The sequence below is a fragment of the Choloepus didactylus genome, chromosome 2 (assembly GCF_015220235.1).
Source record: "Choloepus didactylus isolate mChoDid1 chromosome 2, mChoDid1.pri, whole genome shotgun sequence".
NCBI lineage: Eukaryota > Metazoa > Chordata > Mammalia > Pilosa > Megalonychidae > Choloepus > Choloepus didactylus.
In genome coordinates, this window is record NC_051308.1 from 99,594,632 (window position 1) to 99,616,199 (window position 21,568).

General features: G+C 46.0%; 1 protein-coding gene across 1 annotated transcript in view; it reads left to right on the forward strand.

The window, feature by feature from the left end:
- Window positions 1-18,599, forward strand: part of LMX1A (LIM homeobox transcription factor 1 alpha) — a 171,398-nt gene extending 152,799 nt beyond the window's left edge. The window contains exons 5-9 of the mRNA XM_037813190.1: window positions 7,282-7,454; window positions 9,996-10,073; window positions 11,836-11,905; window positions 14,377-14,547; window positions 16,450-18,599. Of these exons, the coding sequence (XP_037669118.1) occupies window positions 7,282-7,454; window positions 9,996-10,073; window positions 11,836-11,905; window positions 14,377-14,547; window positions 16,450-16,610 (653 nt within the window). The 3' untranslated portion in view covers window positions 16,611-18,599. The remainder of the gene's footprint in view (window positions 1-7,281; window positions 7,455-9,995; window positions 10,074-11,835; window positions 11,906-14,376; window positions 14,548-16,449) is intronic.
- The last annotated feature ends 2,969 nt before the right edge of the window (window positions 18,600-21,568 follow it).

A 21,568-nucleotide genomic window follows, 5' to 3' on the forward strand; every position in this document is an offset into this window, starting at 1 on the left:
AACAGTGGCTACTCTCAGAACCAGGTCCCCAGCAATCCAAATGTGCTTATCAAAAGCCACGAGCAAAAACAAACAAACAGAACAAACAAACAAAAAAACCAAGTCCATAAGCAGTGATTTTCTGTGCCCACCCCTGGTCTTGGGGAAGAGGGCTCTCATGTCCCTTTCTGTCACCAGCAAGCTAGCCAGGGCCTGGACCCCTTGGCAGCCTGCCGCGAGTGGATGCTGGGAGCTGGTAGCCGCCGTGCAGAGAGAGCAGATTAAGGTTCTTTACTGTAATTTGTCAGCCTCTTCCCTGGATGCTGTAAAGTGTTCTGTCGTCTGTGGTTTCAAAATTGTTTCAGACAGCCCTGCCTGTTTGAAAGCTGTTTTGGTGGAAGGTCTGAGTCCTGGAGCTCCCTACTCTGCCACCTTCCCACAGTCCTCTCCATTTATTCTTCCAGGAGTGGGTGCCTGTGCCTTAGCATTCTCTGTGCCCTGTGCTCCGCTCCACGCATCCCCATGGAGCTCTAGCCACAGAACCCCACTGGTGGCATCAGGGTCCCTTGTAGGCATCCCCAAGTGGCCTCTCAGCCTGCCTTTTCTCCCCCCACCCCCAGATGTGTACCTGCTGCCTGAGGCTCAAACCCAAACCCTAACTCCCCTGCCCTCACGATGCTCTCTTGCCTCCCTCTGGTCTGTGTAAGGCTTCTTTAGAACACATGCTTCCTCCCCTCTAGTCTTCCAAATCCACTTCTTCCTTATGTATAAACCATCTGCCTCCACTAACTTCTCTGGCCTCTCTGATGTCCTTCTTTTGTAAATGCCCACATTTTTATTTATGATTTTACCATGCATGCAGAACTTACATAAACACTCTTTATTGTTTCATGCATGTCAAGTCTCTCTAACTCTCTGTTCTGGGTTGAATCAAGTCCCCCCAGAAGACATGTTCACATCCTGACCCAGGTTTCCATGAAGATGATCTTATTTGGAAATAGGGTCTTTGAAGATGTGATTAAGATGAGGCCAAAGTGGATTAGGGTGGGCCCTAATCCAATATGACTGATGCCCTTATAAGAAGAGGGAATTTGGACACAGAGACAGACAGACAGACTCAAGGGGAGAATGCCCTGTTATGACGGAGGCAGAGATTGAAGCGATGCATTCATAAGCCAAGGAACGTCTAGGATTGCCAGCTACCCCAGAAGCTAAGAGGCAAGGAAGGATTCTCCCAAGTGGGTTCAGAGGTAGCAATACCTTGATTTCAGACTTCCAGCCTCCGGAGCTGTGAGATAATACGTTTTTGTTGTTTTAAGCCACCCAGTTCATGTTGCTTTGTTATGGAAACCCTAGGAAACTAAGACACTCAGTTTTCTATTCTTTAAGAGGAAAGGGCTATCTTTTGTTTCTTTTTATCCCTTCAAAGTACACAGAGCATTTCTGAGTGCGTAGTGTTATTTAAGGAGAATTTATATTTGATGAGCCTCACTTTCCCAAGTAAATGCCCTGCTTCTATGCCTTTAAACATTCTGTTCTCTTGGAATGAAATGCCCTTCTTCTTTTCTACCTGGCAACTCCTGTTCATCTTTTGTGTGATTCATTTTCAGCTCTGATGACCATCTGCACTGTGTGGCTCTCCCCAGCCCCTCCCCTAGCTTCTCTAAGCAGAGTTATCATGATTTTAGTGCTAAATCTTTCTCCTCTACCAGTCTGAGGTCTCTGATGAGAGCTGCAGCTGGGTTTTCATCATCTCTGCATCCCACTATTATCCTGATACAGAGCCTGACACGTGAGTCCACAATAAATGCTTACTGAGTGAATGATTAAATGAGCAAGTTCAAAGTCACATCTTTTATGGGAACTTACTTTTGGTCTGAGTTAACACTTCTTTGAAGAACTGTATGAGAGAGTTTCAAAGCAGTAGCTGTGTAGATGTCACGTGTCCCTTTTCTAGGGAACTACACTTATTGCCTCTTGGATTTTAAATGATGCTTTGAGATTACTGCATCCAGAGTTGACCACTGCTATTCTCAGGGAGAGTGGAATTCCGATCCTGTAACACAAGGCAGTGGCTGAAATAGCTTTTTATATATCCCGTCTTCATAAATCCCTCCCTTACTTCTTTTCCTCCTCCCTCCACCCACAACAAATCCCAGACTCTTCTGTACTCCCCCGGCCTAAAGGACATTTATGAGGCTCTTCAGTTGGGAAGCATCTGGGCCCTTCCTGCCTCTCCCTTCCCTAGCACGAGGTCTGTGGTCCCCTCCCTCACCCTCACCTCCTGGGCTGAGCTCGGATATCTCTTGCCCCGTTTATGGGCCGTTGGGATTTTTCCAACAACCTGAAATGATTCTGAGAGGCCCCCCACAGGTAGTGCAGCCCCGTCTCAGGGCCATAAAGCATGGCTCGGGCTTTCATCAGCGATTGCTTATGTCATAAACGAGTGGGAGGAACAGCCCTGAACCATTCCAGATTTTTTACAAGAAAGGGGAAAGAAAAGACCCTGAGAAACATGTTCAAACTTAGTGCCAAGCAAATTCATCTTACTCTGGTAGGTTGTGTGCGGAGACTTCGTCTCTGGACTTCCCCACCAGATTTATGTCGTGTTTGTGTCTAAATGGCCTCCAGGGATGCTGACATTTGTTGCCAGAGAGCAGCAAGTGGTGCTCCTTTCATCTCCACTGAGGGGTGTCAGCTTAAATTATGAGGAATAGCTCTGTCCTGCATCTGGGTGTAGGAGCCTCTGGCAGTGGAGAGGGGCTGCCTCTCCCTGGACTCCCACTTTTCTGCTGCTTTAAGGTTTTTCTCTCTTGTCTTCTGCTCTCCAAACACGCCTGAGATTCAGGGATTAATCTCCTGGCTCTTTTAGAACTTTACTTTCCACTGGACAAATTGCTAAGTTTGTTTTGGGCACTGCCTATTTTCAGGGGAAGCTGGGATCAGGGTCAGGCAGGCCTGGCCCTGCTGCAAGAGATGGTGGGAACCTCAGTGCACATTGCAGGGGCAGCCTGGAAATTCCCCAAGAGAGTCAGAGCTCACCATTGTGCCCCTAATATTTACAACACAGAAGAGGGAAGCTGGGTGAGGTCCGTAATGGTTCACATTCCTGTTGGCACCTTTGAGAAGTGCAAGTAGGCCCCTCCACCTCTCCACCTCCAGAGCCCCTCTCACCCAGATCTGCCAGGACACCTGAAATACCTGCATTGGTGACTGCTGGGGTGGAGGCACTTCCTGTTAAATGCACGTTATTAACTGTGGGAGAGAACTCATTGAACCATGGCCAATAATTAGACTTCATGGTGTCTCAGATTATCAGTGCTTCCTGCCTCTACAGTCAGAGCCTGAAAGAATGTGGCCCAGGATATGAAAGTTCTGAGGGAGAACAGGAGGTCAGGAGAAGTCTAGAGCAGAGGTCAGCCAACTGTGATCCACACACCAAATCAGGCCCATTGCCTGTTTTGGAAATACGGTTACACTGGAATGCGGTCCTGCCCATTCATATTGTTTAGGGCAGGTTGACAATGGCAGGTTGAATTGCTGTGGACTGTATATCCTGCAAATACTAGAATATTTACTATCTGGACTTCTACATGATCTAGAGCATGAAGTGCTGCAAAATGGGGGCCTGAAGAGATAGAAGGGAGAGTGAGCTGTTGAACAGCGAAAAGAGGCATTAGAGGGAGAAAATGTATCACAACAACAGCAGTTGTTTTCCAGAGACAAACAACAGCTTCAACAACTACTACTTCTTTTTCTTCTACTCCTTCTCCTCCTCCTCCTCCTACTACTACTTCGTCATTGTCTTCTTCCTCTTCCTCCTCTCTTCTCTCTCCCCCCTCATCCCCTTCCTCTTTCTTTTCCATCTCCTCCCCCACCATCTCCTCCTCCTCTTCTTCTTTGGCTTGAAAACAAACGTGTTTTACACTTTCTCTCCTTACAGGGGTGTGGAGAGAATGGATGAGCAGCGTCTGTGGTGCACTCTGTATCCTCCAAAAACGGACGCTACAAGCTGGCCTAGGAGATGGTTCTTTTCTCCCCTCCTCTCTATTGTTTCACAATGGAGTAGCAGTTGTTTTAAAATATGAATGTACCCCTGTGTCTTTGTATCCCAGTCAAGGCGAGTACAGTGATGTCAGTAGGAAGACACCAGAGGCCATCAGCTATTCTGCCTCTTGGGCTCTGAACAAATTTCAGAAATTACACTTTCCTTCTGGGATCAGTCCCAACTTCCTCTCCCTCCTTTTCTCTCCCATTACAAACACTCACATCCACTCTACAAAATTGACTCTCTGTGTTAACTAGGATGACTAGCATGATGTGACTTGCCATGTCTGCAGAAAGAGAGAAATGAAGCCTTGGCTTTGTAAAACCTTAATTCAGATCCCATCAACATACAAATTTTATTAGCTAAAAACATGTATCTAGTACCAAGAATACTTCTTTTATGTTGGAATAATAATCATAATAATTATTAAGCACCTAATACTTCTAGTCAGTGCTAAACCTTTCACATATATCATCTCATTTAATTCCAACAACACTATTACCTTCCTCAATGAGAAAACTGAGTCTTGAAGTATTTGTTCAAAATCACACAAAGTAACTGGCAAAGGAAGAACTTAAACTCAAGTTTCTATGATTCCAAGGCCCATGCTTGTATCATACCACATTGCTTTCACAAAGGTTGTCAACATATATGAGACATTTTCACAAAATCTAGCATTATTTTTGACTTCACATTTTTGTTAGGTACGTTATTTGCATCAGACTATGTGAAGATTAACTAAATGAATCAGACTGGTTTCATAAGGCATTTGCAAACACCATTTTATAAAAAACCTGGTATAAAACATGAAGTTTCTGAAGATAATCCAGATCTATTAAAAATATGTATTCCAGAATGTGGACTCCTCACTCATTTGTTCCAGACTCAGCTACTTATAGTCATCCAACTTGCAGAAGATCCACACAGTCCTGGTGAGGAGGGGATGTCAGCCCCATCTCTTCAGAAATGCCACTGAAGGGATCACCTGTCCAAAGGAGCATCTTTCTGCCCCTGAAGCATCCACCACCAGAGTGAATTACTGGCCTCATTAAGGACTGGGCTTTGGGGAGTGTGTTAATTTCCTAGGGCTGATGTGTGAAGTACCACAGACCAAGGGGCTTAAAACAACAGAAATCTGTTCTCTTACAGTTTTGGACACTAGAAGTCTGAAATCCAGGTGTCAGCAGGGCCAGGCTCTCCCCTCTTCCAGCTTCTGCTGGCTTCCCAGAAATCCTTGGCCTTCCTCTGCCTCTGTCCTCACGTGGTGGTCTCACTGTCTCCCTCCTCCTCTTACAAGGACACCAATCACCTGGATTCGGAGCCCCCCTACTCCAGGGTGACCTAATCCTAACTACTTAATTACATCTGCAAAGACCCTCTTTCCAAATAAGGTCACGTTCTATGATACTGGGGGCTAAGACTTCAATGTATCCTTTTGGAGGATGCAAAACAATGCATAACAAGGAATCATCAAGGAACAAGATGCATAGAGCCTAGCAGGGGTGAATCTGTGCCCTCAGTGGCTTTGTTTTTTCTACCTTATTGTATCCTTTGTGGGGTCTTACTTCTCTGGGCTTTTCATTCTGAAGTGCTTATTGTTTCCTTGACATTTTGAAAACCTCCTTCTTGAAAGATCCTAAAACCTCTTCCCAGCAAGGTATGACTGATAAATGCTTATCATATTACCCTCTAGAAGAGAGCAGCCTCAGAGCTGAAGATGCCGGAGTAGCTACCCTTTGTCATCAGGATTCTTGCTTTAATTCTCTTCTTTAATATTTTGGTTCTTTTATTAGTATATGGTAGGGAATGAGGAGGAGGGAAAAGGCATCCTTACTACAGCATCTATTCAGAGCCTCCAGTGTGCCAGGACTGTGTTAGCTGCTTTGCACATAACATCAGGACCCCTCCCACATCTGCTGGGTGGGTGCTCTTGTCTCCACTATGCAGATGAGGAAACCGAGGCTCAGTAACGTGACATAACTTTCATAGCCCTGTGCTCGTAACAAGGAGCTGAGCTGGGGTGGAAACCTAGGGATACCTAAATCCAGTCTCTCTATATCACAGCTCATGCCCTTAAGGAACGCACAGGCAAGCATCCCTTCATGGTCAGACTGTATTTTTAAATGCTCATGGAGGAAAGAAGCTATTGACCTTTTGGATAAAATAAGAGTTTCTGCATCTGGCAGAGGGCCAGGGTGAAAACCTTCCATATATTAGAACTCAACCAAAGCCTAAACTGCAACAGCCTATGCAAGTGAGCATCCTTTAGAGCAGAGAGTGGGAGGTGAAGAATGAGGTGCCAGCTCACCCACGGTGTGTCCCCTCCTCCTGGCTTTCTTGAAGCTGGACAGAGGGGACCAGAATCAGGGGACTGGACCTGGGGGAAGCCCTTGCAGTGAAGGTTTCCCACTGGGGGCAATAGGGCAGGTGAGCTCTTTGAGGACCCAGAAATAAATGAGGTGCTCTTGTGGATAATTTGGGCACCTACCCACCTAAGGCTTTTAATGCCCTAAATACAATGAATTCTATTATTTCCCAGACTCTAGAAACATCTTCCTGGGAGTGTGAAGTCTATAGGATGGAAGAGGTAGCCTGGGAAAGATGGTGGCTTTATTTTTTCAAAAGTTACTCCTTTTATTGCTCACTGCTTATAGTTGAAGTAATTCACTTGTTACACTGTTCCTTTAATAGAGTTATTTGTTTTATAGACAAGCAATATTGACTAATTATCTGTCCTTTCTCATTATCTGTACCTGCAGGTAATCTAATACTGTTTCTACCTTTTAAATGGAAATATTTTCTACCTCCTGGCAGGGGCTAGAATTTCAGACATAAAACTTAGGAAGTTGTACGTCACTTCTCTAGGTCTAGTCTTGAAAAAAATGACAGCTAGGAAATAATATTAATAACCAACTCTTACCAAGCATTAATTATGAACCAAACAGCATTCTGAGGGCCTTCTCGGTAGAAGCTCATTTTAGAAGCTCCTCCAGTGAGGCAGGAGCTTTCATATCCCAAGCTTGCAAATGAGAAAATCGAGTCACAGAGAGTTAAGTATCTTGCCCAAGGTCACTCAGCTGGTAAATGTGGAGCTAGAATACCAGTCTGTGATAAAGTCCTGAGCTGTAATGAAGCTTTCAGATCATGCCACGTAGGCCATTGCCTTCATCCATAAAGCTTGGGAACATGGAATAACATACAGTCCTAGGAAGTGGCTTCTAGGGGCTCACCACGTAGCTTTCTGCTTCTTTTAGGCAAAAGCGATGATGAAGAAAGTCTTTGCAAGTCAGCCCATGGGGCAGGAAAAGGAGCTGCCGAGGATGGTAAGGACCATAAGCGTCCCAAGCGCCCCAGAACCATCTTGACAACCCAGCAGAGGAGAGCATTCAAGGCTTCGTTTGAAGTCTCTTCCAAGCCGTGCCGGAAGGTACAAGAGGGAGGAAGGGAGGAAAGGGAATCGAGCCCCACATTAGTGTGTGTACCCGGGACTCCACTGGGGATGTAAGTGGGCACCTGGGGGGCAGGGCGGTCAGGGAGGCTGTTCAGACACAACCTGTGCAGGTGGCCTCGAGTCCTCTTGGAGACTCTAGATAAGCACTGATGCTGTGGATGGGATGCAGTAGATTCTCCTTGTGCATTTACGCATGCATCCCCACTCCAACTGACCCCTTGTTCACACCTCCCATTTCATAAAGGGCAGTGGGAATATTAGGTGTCAGCTGGGGGATACACCAAGATGCTATAACAGAATCTAGACAATGCAGTGGCTTAATGCAATAGGAGGTTAGTTCTCTCTTAAGTCCCAGTCCAGAAGTGAGCTGTCCAAAACTGGTGGGGCAGCTCTGTTGTCCATCACATGGATCCAAGGCACTGCTACAGTGGTCACCATTTTTCCAGGCACCACGGTGGAGGAAGAGGAAGTGGAGGACAAGCAGCTGCCTTTTTAGACATGACCTAGAAGTTTGCTCACATCACTTCCACACATATGCATTGGCCCAAATTTAGCCTCCCTGCAAGGGAGGCTGGGAAATTGATCCATCAGAGTGACCTGTGCCCTGCTAACTTTTGAGGATTCAATTACTAATAGGAGAAAGGGAGAATGGATATCAGGAACAGCTAGCAGTCCCTGCCACAAAAGGCAGCATCCATTTATTGTATACTTTCCATTTACTGCCTGCCTGCCATATGCTGCCATATTGTCTTTTATACAATAAAAAGAAAGAAAAGAAAGGTCTTTATTGAAATTCATGGAGGAAATAAATTTTCTTAAAAAGCTTCATTTTTCTACTGTCCATATCTGTATCAGCCAACTTTTGTTGTAACAACAAACAACTCAAATCTTAGTGGCTTCCAGCAAACATTTATTTCTTGCTCCTGGGCTGTGGGCTGATTGGCTCAGCTGAGCTCAAGTAAGATCTTCTCCACCTGTCTCTCAATCAGAGCTGCAGGCTGAAGGAGCAGCGGCCATCTGGGCCTGCCATGCTCCTGTGGATAGTGGAGGGTGAGAGGCCAAGTCAAACTGGGCAAACCCATTGAAAGTCCCTGCTTGGATGATATCACATACATCACATTCCATTGGCCAAAGCAAGTCAAGTGGCCAGGCCCAACATGGGTGCAGTGAGGAAGTATACACCTCCCATGGAGCGGGAGAGGAAAGTGTGGATATTTGCTGAACAGTAATGCAGTCTGTCACAACATCTGACCTTTAAAAAGATTCAACTACAGAACTCTTCCTTTCCTTGCTCTGGCTGCTGCCAGCCTCCGAGGGAGGTACTGGGAGAAAGTGAAATACACACAAAGTAGGTTTGCACGTACACAAAATGATATCCTTATTTATTTATATGCTTTTGCTGCATGTGCTGAATTCCCAGCCTCTGTATGGCCTTGTGTCAAGTACATGCTCCCGGGCAGCTTCCAGGGCACTGGTGGGGAGATGTGTGCACACTTAATCATAACACTGGGAGAAAGCTCTGAGGACTGTAATAGAAGGACCAGTCAGGAATCACAGGAGCCGAGGGAAGGAAGAGGTCATTTCTGTCTGGGGAATCAGGCAGGGCTTTGTGGAACAGGTGGCTTTTGAGCTGGGCCTCTGAAGGACGGATAGAGTTTCACCAGGTGGAGGTGCAGCCTCTGTGCACACTATTTTAGTTGGCTTAGCAGAAGGATGTGCTTTAAAAGCTTGTCCAACCATCCCACTTCTCCTAAACCTCAGCCTGAGCGGCATGATAAAGCTGAAGTACTTCCTAAGGCCTCCAGTTGACTCTGATCACTTATTTATTCAAGTAGCTCCTTCAACCCCTTCTCTTCCCCAGAACCTAACCAAGAAGCAGCAGTATGTCTCAGGCCCACTCTTCAGAAGCCTGTGCTTCTTGCCTATTTCCTTCTTGCCACCTTGCCAGCCCACTTGCTGTCTGCCTGTATGGAGGGCAGATATGTAGACATATCTCTTTTTTATCTGTGTCCTCATTATCCTGTTTCCTCATGACCTCTGTGCATTTGCCTGCATGAGAGCTGTCTGCCTTGCTCTGTCACATGCTAGGAAGTCCCCATCTTGTTCTCCTTGGGCAGGGCTCACCCAGGATAGCAGCAAATATGATTATTCCTTAAACACCCAAAGTCATGTACAGCTGTGATGGACAAAACAAAAAATTGAGGTGAATGAATTTAGACAAGAGAAAAAAGCAAAAGAGAATCATTTATTTTTGTAAAGTCATTTCACCCTCAGTTTTCCTTAAGCAGGTGAGCTTAAATACGTGGGTTACAGCAAGGGCAAAACGATAGTTCATGTCTAACAGCCTCTTACAGGTCTAATTTCCAGCACAAGAGAAACCCAGAAACATCTCCTGGACAGACATATGTGAATGACTGATTATTCCTTTCTTTGCTTGCTTGGCACTACGTGGGAAAGGCCCTGCCACCTACTTTGGGATGTTGATGTTTCTATATTTCTAATTTCAATTTTTTCAAGGTGAGAGAGACCCTGGCTGCAGAGACGGGGCTGAGCGTCCGTGTGGTTCAGGTGTGGTTCCAGAATCAGAGAGCTAAGGTAATCTGCTTCTAACTCACGTCTGTCTCTGAGTTGCTGGCATCATAGCAACACAGAGACATTCTACTTGTGGCCAGATTTCCTAACACATTAGATAAAGTAGTTCTTTCGATTCACAAATAACATAATCAGCAATCGTCTCAGCCGCAGCAGCCCTGCCGAAGGGTACAGACAAGCAGCAATTGATTTGGTGAAATGGCTCTTATTTTCCTAGTGGCCGTCACTGTGAATCTGGCCAGCTGTATGTATGAATAGCTGTCTTTCAATAAAAACATGCACTTGTGATTCATATTTGTTTAACCCTGATGCCACAGTCCTCTGAAATTTTCAAAAAGACCACAAATGAATGGATAAACAAAAATGTGGCACATACACACACTGGAATATTATTTGGCCATAAGAAAGAAGGAAGTTAGGAGATATGCTGCATGCAACATGCAAAAACCTTGAAAACATTGTGCCCGGTGAAATAAGCAAGGCACATAAGGACAAATATTGTAGGATATCATTTATAAGAGGACTAGAAATAGCAAATTCATAGAGAGAGAAAGTAGGTTACCGGGAGAAGGGAGGACAGGGAAGGGAGATGGTTTGTTTGGAAAAATACGGTAAATAAATACAATTTCAAACAGAAACCCAAAGTGCATACCTGTGACTGGTCTGAGACATTATGACTTGGTATAATAGACACCTTTACTCACCCCTCCCCAGTGCCCATCACCCCACCAATATATGCCCATACCATCATATTTTCCTCTCGATCCTGCCAAGATCTGTATTCCCCACCATGATCTATCTTCTAGACCTTTTTTTCTTACCCATAAAAACACGTGACCTGTGGCCCGTTTCTCAAGGGCCCTGATAATTAATGGGCAATAAATTCATATCACACCATTTGATCATGATTGCTAGTGGCAAAAGCAGCATTTCTCTAACTTAATTCCTTGGAGCAGGGCTGCTGATGGGCTTTCCATGAGAAAAGGACTCCATAGTTAAGTAAGTTTGAGAGGTCCTATATTCTATGGATTCATAAAGCAGAAGAGCATGCTAAAAGCTCTGAGAAATTCTGCAGTAAAGGAATCTGTTTGATTTTTAAAAAGTCTAGTGTTTCCTAGATACTCAGAGTATATATTAACATCTCGTGGGACCCTAATATTCCAAAGAACACAGTTTGAAGAACATTGAGTCAAAACTGTTCCTTCCCTAAAGAAGTATCTGTGTGTCAGCAGGTTACTTTGGGAGACAAGCTCTTTACCCAGAGGCATGAATCTCATGGTAGTTTTCTCAGATGCCAGGGCCAGCTGACAGGTCGGGGAGGTGTCTGGGAGCATGAGCCTCCCGGAACTCTCCGAATCACACCCCATCAGCAGCCCCTTGCTCCACATTCAGGCAGAGCTAGGCCTGAACACTCATCCACAGACTCCACAGTGCACATAGTTACTGCTCCACATACAACAGTCACAATATATGCAGCAGGTTCTCAGAGGAAATCCCCCTGTCCCTACATCAGGCTGCACCATTGCTTCCCAGCCAGCTGTCTTTCCACCTCAGCAAAGTAGAGAAGCCCTTCAGCTCAGTGCATCTAATTTGAGGCGTTGCTCCTCAAGCGTGGCTCCTTTGCTGAGTTAAAACTAGGGAAATGGTCCTTCTGCTTTACAAACAAGCCCTTTCCCTGTGAAAGCATCATTTCCTGTTTCCTCCTTACCTGGTGAGCCTGCAGCAGACCACCTGACTTCTAATCCTGTGGTTCTCTTCTCATCAGATGAAGAAGTTGGCCCGGCGGCAGCAGCAGCAGCAGCAGGATCAGCAGAACACCCAGAGGCTGAGTTCTGGTAAGCTGGTGCTCCTCCCGGCTGCTCCTTGTGGAGTCCAGGCTCTCCTCCCAGGTGCCTGCAGCTACCCAGCTCTTTGCATGAGACTTCTGGATTCAGTGATGCCCAGTCCTCACCTGTTTTGAGGGATAGGACCTTGAAGTGAGGTCTGAGCCATGAGGACATTGTGAGAGGGTTGAGGGCACCTTAGTGGCTGGCCCAGATCTGCTGCTTGGAGGTGGCTCCAAACTTATCCAAAGCCTCCTTGTCCTGATCCTGCCACAGTGTCAGGAGAATCAGGATTAGGTGCAGAGTCAAAGATATTTCCATTTTTTCATCCTGTATAGTCATCCTTGTCTGGGCTGGTTAATTTAATTCATTACCCTAGATAACGTAAAAGAGTAAAATAATAACCCCCTCCTTTGTTGAGTAATTTATTGTTCACAAAGTACTCTCCTTCATGTTACATTGACTTACAGTAACCACTCTCTGAGGTGAGCAGGTTACTCTCCCCATTTTACAGATGAACAAACAGTCTTGATCAGACTTCCCAGATCAGTGAGGGGTGGAGCTGGGCCTGGAAGCTCTCTTCCTGAATCTAAGTTCCACTAGGCCATGCTGCCTTGCCCCACCCTTCCCTACCTGACAGGTACCCTCTGTTTTTTAAAAGAGGTGGTTTGAGGACTGGGAGGGGGTAAAGAGGGACAAGTTTTGGGAGCCTTCAAGGAAGTTAAAAGAAAAAAAAAATAATAATACAAAAAGAATCATATAGAACAAGTTCATTCTTTAAAAGGATATGCCTCCCAATCCACCCATCCAGGAGAATTCCCTGATGGTTCATTTGCACCTTAGAGCAGTGCTTCTTACACTTTAATGTGTGCACGAGTCACCTGGGATCTTGTTAAAGTGCAAGTTCTAATACAGAAGGTCTGGGTGGGCCCCAAGATTCTGCATTCTTCACAAGCTTTCAGGTGATGCCATTGCTGCTGGTCCATATGGACCACACTCTAAGCCATGGAATACGATAATGGTTCTCAGTCCACACAACAGAGCCCCTTGACTTTGCATGGGCCATACCCAGGCTCTGTCTAGCATTTGGCTTACTACCTCCTGCAGCCAGGAGTTCCCTTGGCTTCTTACCTTCTAGACTAAACAGTATCTTAGCAGCAATATAGATGCTCAGGGGAGAAAAAAAATGAAACCAGGACATAGATGTAGGGAAAGGGCAGGGCAGCCAGCTGGTCAGGAGATTGGAATTCTGCCCTCAGCTCTACCGTGAATGCTGTTTGACCTGGGCCTGGCCTTTCCATCTCTTTATACCTCAGGCTACGCATCCCAAAGTGAGGTCGTAATGCCTATTAGCTCTGTCTCACAAGACCCCAGTACAGTTCAAAGAGGTTCACAGTATGAGAGGGCTTTAGGAAGAGTCAAGCAAGTGAATTCCATATAGGCCAAAAAATCTCAGGACCGACTTTAGAGAATTCTAAGGATAGCTTCTGGGGTAGACTTAAGAAAGCAGAGACTGGTGGGAGAAAGTCTTGTAGATAAGGCAGTGGAGTCTCTGAGAGTTGATGGAAGTGAGCTCAGAGAACCACAGCAAGAAGTGGAGGCAGGAACTGAATCCTCTTTCTGTCATAAAATTCTATCTGTGAGCATAGCATGTTGTAGTGACAAAGCAGCATATGCCCAGTCACATGTGATCTCAGCTCTCTGAGGTCGGCTGGGCCAATGTCACAATTCTGTTGTAACTGACGGGCTAATAGTGGTTAACACTGGGAGGATCTTTAGATCATCCATTCCAGTGGCTGCCAAACCTGTGAATAGCATCAGCACCATTCATTCAAGCCATGTATTTCAAGGAAGTGCCCAAAGTTCAATTGCTTCTCTCCCATCCCTATCTGGTGATCCCTGATGGCCTTCTTTGGGCCATAGGCTAGAAACCCTAATATCACCTCATCTCCTTCCATTTTATAAAGGAGGAAAGACCCAGGGAAGTAAAATTATCTTGTCAGAGTCACAGAGTTTGTGTGGTAGCCAGTTTCCAAGACAGCCCTCAGTGATTATCCCCACCTGATGTCCATGGCTTGCCCTTGAGTGGTCCCCTCCCACACTAAATGGGGTGGATCTGGAGTGTGCCTGCTGAGGATACATCATAAAAGACATTGTGGCTTCTTTATGCTGTTGAATCACCCGCTCTGGGAGGGAAGCGGCATGCCAGCAGGACACTTCAGCAGCCTGTAAAGAGGTCCCCATGTTTGGGCAACAGTGGGCTCTCGGACCTGGCACATCCTGCTGCAAGTCCAGGGCTCCCTGCACTGCTGTGACCTGCATCTCCCCTCCTCTCTCCCGTGGAGCACCAGCAAAGGCCAGTGCTGGGAGGGAACCAGCAGCAGGGGGTTGAAGAGTCTGGAAGATGTTCTGAGGTCCTCTTGCCCAGCATGGGACGCTGGGCTGCATGATGAGAATGACCTGCCTTCTTCTTTGTCCCACAGCACAGACAAACGGTGGCGGGAGTGCTGGGATGGAAGGGATCATGAACCCCTACACTGCTCTGCCCACCCCACAGCAGCTCCTGGCCATCGAGCAGACTGTCTACAGCTCAGACCCCTTCCGACAGGGCCTCACCCCACCTCAGATGCCTGGAGACCACATGCACCCCTATGGTAAGAGGGACTCCACCCCCACAGGGACCGCTCCCTACTTGCTTGCATGGGTTTCTCTTTCCCTCCCCAGTACATCCACACAGTTCCTTTGTGGGCACTGAAGCCCCCAGACAGATTGAGCGCCCCAATAAAATAATGCCGAAAGCAGGATAAGTGCCCCATAAAATAATGCTAAAATCACCTAAAAAATGGCTATTGGAAAAAGACCAAGCATATTTATTAATGGTGTTTCCATTTTTTCTTTCTCAAAACTTATTTGTTAGTTTAAATAGGAGCTTGTGCTTTCATTGCAGACCTGTTTGTTATTGAATTTCACGAGTCTTGCATTTCGTGCCAGGTGGCACACTTGCCTGTTTGCAAGCAGTAGCAATGTTGATGCAGGCAGAAGGCTTCCATTAAGTGAACAGTTACCTAAAGAGAGAAAATATATATAAAAGCACATAAAACACCTTTTTCTAATTGACCTACCCTACTATGGATACTGGCAGGTATTCTAATGTAGATCATGAAACGTAAACTGACCTTTTAAAGTGAAAAGTATCCCTCTGACCAAACGGGTTCATTTACATGTGGGGTGTGTGTGTCGCTGAGCCTCCCACATTTGTCCAGCTTGCAGCTGAAGCTAACAGACACAGCTGGGGCTTGGGGACCTGGTGTGTGTGGGGCGTGCGGAATGGAGGGCTCAAGTTCAACCTCAGGGACAAATGTAGGCCACTGCATTTTTATACAGAGAAAGCCAGTGGCCTGTGTCATGCATTACTCTATACTGTGTAGTTTGGAGTAAATGTAACCCTGGTGGCTAAAAATAAAGTTTTCTTCAGGGAGCCTTCAAAGACATTAGTATCAGAGACCCACACCTCAGCCTGCAGACTTTGTCAAACTTCCATTTTGCCTTCATCTTAAAAAAAAAAATTCTGTTTATTGTTAAAAATCACTCTCACCTTCCCACTTAATGCATTCAACAAACATTTAAGTTCTGTACCTTTGCAAGGACTTTGTTGACCAGCTTCATTCATTCACACACGCATAGATTCATGTGTGCCGGATCTAGTGACTCCATTCTCTTTGCTTCCTTAGAAAACATGTGTAACATCTGTGCCATTCTTCACCCCACACTTATAGGAAAACAGGGCACGTGAGTTTTTTGTAAATCCTTAAATCTTCCGAGTCCCAGGGGTCTTGTTGCATAAACGACCCCTGTGATGAATCCTTTAGTAAAATGGATAATCAAAGCCAGATGATATGTTTCATAAACTCCAGTTTTCATCTCTCTCATTTATTTGAAGTGGAGGCAAAATGTCCCATACCTCCAGTTTCTAGTCACAGTGGGCTCTCAGCTGCGCCATAATTTGCCCTCCTGGCTTCTCCTTCCAATTCAGTTGTACAAATCTGGGGATGCAGCAGGCACTCAGGATAGCCTTGCTGTTTTGAAAGGACAACTGACATCACGGGTTGTTTTGTTAGCCTTGGTGGCGGAGCCAATGTTTGTTTTCTTACCTTTCCTCCTTCAAGAACCGTTTTTGAGGCACAAGTCCTGCAGGAGTTCTGCCCCTGCATCTCCTGCCAACTCCCCACACTCATTGTCTAGACATCCTGACATTTGCTTATATTGTACTCAGCTTAGCACTCTGTCATGTGCTACTTTATATTGTTTTCAGTTGTTGCACTTTAGATACAGGCCCTTGAAAGAGACCATAAATATCTAATAGGCAGGGATTATACCTCTTCCTCCTTCCCTTTGTAGATCCCCCCTGCCCCTCTTTCCACCCCTTCCCCTGCAATCAGTAGAAAGCTTCACAGGGCTGTGCTTAGGCAACACTTGTTGCATTCAGTAGGATTTTCTAGCATGGAAATGAGTCACTCCTTCCAGACCCTCACGCCAGTGTTTCATCTCCATTTCAGGTGCTGAGCCCCTTTTCCATGACCTGGATAGTGACGACACTTCCCTCAGTAACCTGGGTGACTGTTTCCTAGCAACCTCAGAAGCCGGGTCCCTGCAGTCCCGAGTGGGAAACCCCATTGACCACCTGTACTCCATGCAGAATTCTTACTTCACCTCTTGAGTCCTCCCTTAGAGCTCTGTGGCTCGGCTCCCAAATGGAACAACCACATGTGAGGGGTTGGCTGGTTTTAGGATGGGGAGGCCAGGGATGAGGTGGGCTGGGGAGGGAGTTTTGTTGGGGATGCTGTTGTATAATGATATGATGTAGCTTGGCATTTCCAAAGACTGAATACACAATGGATTGCATAGTTTAATGTTTCTAATAAGAGTCTTAGTGCTAGATATGAAGATGTGTTTATCATTAAGGACAGGGATTTTTAATATAGACATTCTCATGCAAACTAGATACTTAGGGACTCCTAACAACTTCCCACCATTTTGGGGAAGCTCTTTTCAAGAGGTGCATACGTCCATCCATCTATATGCCCATAGACAGACAGACAGGTAGATAGATGTGTGTATGTGTGTGTAACCTTTCATCCTTTATCATCAAAGTTTATTCCTAATTATAACAGACACCAACTGTACAGCAAAAGTAACTTTATTTTCAGTGTGAACTATATTTAAGGAAATGCTTGATGCACTTAAGTTATAAAATGAGATAATTTACTTTTATAAACTTTATTTTTAGTTTGAAGAGACTCGTCGGCAGGGCAGAGAGGGCTGCTCCATCTAGCCCCATAGCTTTGAGTGCTTGAGTTAATTTTATTTTCAGATAGTGTTGTTGAGGTGTGGAAAGCAACTCTTTGTGGCTGACAGTGTTCTCTCATGGGCTCTTGCTCTCTGTGGGGCTTGAATCACTGGGCTTGGATGGAAACGAATAACTTCTGATCCTGTTCTTAGAACATCTAAAGCCCAGGTTCACGGGCTTTCTTTTAAATCATGATGCACGGCTGTTGGGCAGTGCTAAGAAAGTCGGTTATGCTCTTGAGCTTCAGCATCTGCTGATGCAGGAAGAGGCTGATGGCCTGTACCTACCTCACTGGGAAGCACCAAGGCTTAATTCACCTCCAGGGTACCTGAGCAGGAGTGAGACTAATATCTGCTATTTGTTCAGAATCCAGCCAGACCAATCAGTTGGCAAAGGGGAGGATATCTGGGGCCGCAGTGCAGGAGAGCTGCTCCACCTGCTACGGTCCCTTCTGCAAAGCCTGGGCCGGCAGAGAGAGCAGCTCAGGGCAGCTCAGAGCCATGTCAGAGTCCTTAAGTGGGGAAGGGAGGAAGGCTGAGGGGCTGCGGGAGGGCACTGTGCAGTGCGAGAGCAGAGGTCGGGAAGCTGCGGCCTGCAGGCCAGATGTAGTCTTTGGCTTGTTTTTTTATGGCCTGCAAGCTAAGAATAGTTTGTACATTCATAAAAGATTTTAAAAAGAATATGCAATAGAGACTGTATGTGGCTCACAAAACTTAAAATATTTGCTATCTGTACTGCCTGGCTCTTTGCAAAGAAGGCTTGCTGAGCCCTACTCTAGAGGATCTGTGTCTAAACAGCCTTGTGGAGCTCATGGAGGGAGAGACAGAAACCCAGGGCTCTCCCTTCTGGGTCACCTTCCTGACCCTGAGCACAGAAGACCCAGCAGCCATTGTACACAGGGGCAGTTCTGCATCCTGTTCTCCAAACATGGTGCTAGAATGGGATACTTCTGTGCTAGGAAGTCTCCTGGGAAACAGCAGGGAGGAGACGGGGAAGACAGAGGGTCAGCTGGGGACTCGTCCTCTGAGAGGGGCCATGACAGCCTCAGCCTCTCTCCTGGGGATGCCACTGGAGCTCAGGACACAGCGAGGTGTCCCCCTCATGATCTGCAAGGCCTGAGGGAACATGTCCCCTTCTGGTAGAGTCTATGTTGTGTGATTTTTGTGCTCTTGTTTATAATTTATGCAAACCACCAAGGAACCCAAACAGTCTGCTGAATGAGAATCATACAGATGCTGTATCGCACCACAGGTTTCTTGTGGTAGAGATCAGTTGGAGAATGTAGCAGATATTGTGTGAGTGAAAGTGAATAGAGATCCTGATTCCACTGCTTAGTGGCATACCAAGATGAAATTAAAAACCTCTTACAAATGAACTGTTGTTTATTCAAAAGTGGGGATGGTGGGTGGGGAATCAGGGGGACACGGATGTTTCTTCAACAGGGGCGTTGAAGCTGACGGCAAAGCTTTGAATGAATGGAATGAATGGAAAGAATGACTGCAGCAAAACATAAGGCTAAAGGGGTCTTCAACCCTCTTCCAAGATGGACTTCAAGAGAAGAGCCCAGTCTTGACAAAGTCTCTCGAAGAGGAAGGCACTGGGAACTCGGCATCCTCACCATGAAATTCCTTTGTGGAAGGGAAGTTTGTGATTTGCTTGGAAATCAGAGCAGAGTCCTGGGGCTGGAGAAGAATTTTTCACACAGGGTTGAAGGCAGATGCCTAGCCAGGATGGAGCAGAGAAGAATATGTGACTCCCTGATTTATTTCCCCCAATTTTCCAGAATTTTAAATGTAATCTATGGATGGGCAGTTATTAGGACTATGGAGAAAAAGAGTGAGGAGGCAGTGTGAATGTAAGACCATGAGACATATACTCAAGAGGCAGTTCCATTTTTTTGTGCGTTCCCTCACCCATCTGTAATTGCTCAGGCCCTGCCACCTGCCAGGCTTATGCACCCCATGTTGCAAGCTGCCTCTGCCTCTCGCTGAGGCTCTAGAGGAAGAGAGGGTTGAGTTCTTAGGCCAGGCTGGCAGGAGGACCCCACCAAGTAGGCCTATATCTCAGACCAGTCCCCACTGGACTTGGCCCTGGTTCCATCTCCGGCTTCCAGAGAGAGCCTCTGCATGAGACTCTTCCCCTCATGTTTGCCTAGTTAACTGTTATCCTTCAGAGTTCTGCATGGACTTCACCTTCCCAAAGAAGCCTGCAGAGCAGGGTTAGGTGTCTGTATCATAGCATTTGAACTAATGCAACTTGCTATAACAAACCCTGAAGTTGTACAATAAATTTGTATTTTTGCTCACCTAAAAGACCTGGGAGGGAGTTCAGGTTAGAGGACTCTTCTTTTCTATGCTCAATGAAGGCTCTGCCATTTTCAGCTCATGACTACCTAGCTTTCCCTGGGGTTTGTTGTCTCTATTCCAGCCAGCTGGAAGGGGAAATGAGAAAAAGAGAATCCAAGAGGGAAGCTTCTGTGGGCCAGGCCTGAAAGTGGTTCATGTCTCTTCCACCCACTGTCTTTTGGCTAGAATTCTGTCACGTGGAAATTCCCACTGGCAAGAAGGCTGCAAAAGTGATTGAGCCGTGTGCCTGGAGGAGGAGGAGAGCGTGGGTTTTGCTGAGCCATTGGCAGCCTCTGGTGAGGTGTTCCTCCAAAGGATGCTGATAGCAGCCTGTCACATAGCCTTGTCACACAGCATTGCAATGCCAGTTTCCTTGTCCATCTCTCCTGCTGGATAGCAAATGTCTTGAGGGACTAGGATCTTATTCTTTGCTATCTCTATTGTCAGAGGAAAAGGACAAGACACCTAACATCTAGCATAGCACCCAGTTTATAGAAGCTAATAAATGCTTTTGGATGAATGGATGGGCCTGGCAAACTCTCCCATCTAGGTTTAGTAACTCCAATATCCCTGCATATCTAAAGCTCCATTCAAGAAATTTTAGACTGACTCCAAAGACTCTAGGGGTAGTTGGAGCCCAGGGTAAAGTGGCTGGAAATCCCTTATTGGGCAAAATCTGCTTGGATTTTGGCATTTTTTGCTTTCCCTGTAATTATCCAAAACATTCCTTAGAAATAGATTCTGTCCTGAATTGGGCAGAAATATTTGTTGATTTGTTATTCCTCCATTTTCGCCCTCCTCTCCTCTACTCTCCTTCCTGACCCTCTTCTTCTCTTGGCCTTCTATTGCCTTTACCATTTCATATGGATTTGCTAAACCACCCACGACATATTTCCACTTTCCAGCAGGCTCTCCCAGGGGTTCCTAGCCACTCTCTTCCAGAACATTCCCTCCAACCAGCCATCTCTCATCTGCTCTTTCCCCTTATTTCCTGTGCTAGAGGCCTCCGACCCCAAGTCCAGCATACCCAGCCCTGCTGATGATAATGCAGTGATCATCTAATGGAAGCAGCTTTCTTTTTCTGCTTTATCCTGTTTCATTTTGCAAAGGTAGCAAAACAGTTTGTTGACAAACATTGAAGTCAAAGACTCAGTTCTGTAATCATCTACATCTTCATCAGTGGCGGGAAACTTTTTAATGTAGAAGAGAATGTGTCCTCTCTTCTTTCTTAGCTCCTGTTCATGCAACATTCATCTGCAAACATTCTTAAGAAACTTCTATTTTCAGGCATGGTACTAGGTGCTAGATATCTAGAGACAGTAAGACATGGACAGCATTCACACTGCTTGATCTGCTAGAGTGCTGGTGGGTTTCCTTTTGGTTTAAAAAGGATTTCTCCCTTGAAAGCAAGAATTCATCCATCCATCCACCCATCCATGCATCCTCTCCTTTGTTTCTACCTTTATTCAGCAACAACTTCATTGAACACGTGCAGGAAGGCACAGTGGCCCAAAGCACAGTCCTGGAGTGAGCATACGTAGTTCAATCTCAGCTTCTTCACTTACTAGCTGTATGGCCTTGGGAAAGTTATTTCACTCTTCTGAGCCACTGATTCCTCATCTACAGTGCAGAGATGGTATATGGAGGTATCACAGCGGGTTACGAAGACCAGTGAGCTAATACCTGCAAAGCACTTAGTCCTGCATCCATCACAGGGTAAGTGCCTACCGTGTGTTAGCTGCTGCACCATGGATGAGACCCTGCTCTCAGGGTTTGGTCTTGATGAAAGATTCTGAAGTTTTATGGGAGTCTCCCTAATTGAAAAGAAGGACACATCTTGGTTCACCAGCGATCACTATTATTTCTTTAAATCTCAGTGGGGGCCTTACACAGTCTAAGTCACAATTGTGGGGGAGCGGTATGCTTTTTATTTTGTTTTTTCAAGGGCATATAGATACAATTACAAAGAAAAATTAAGAACTC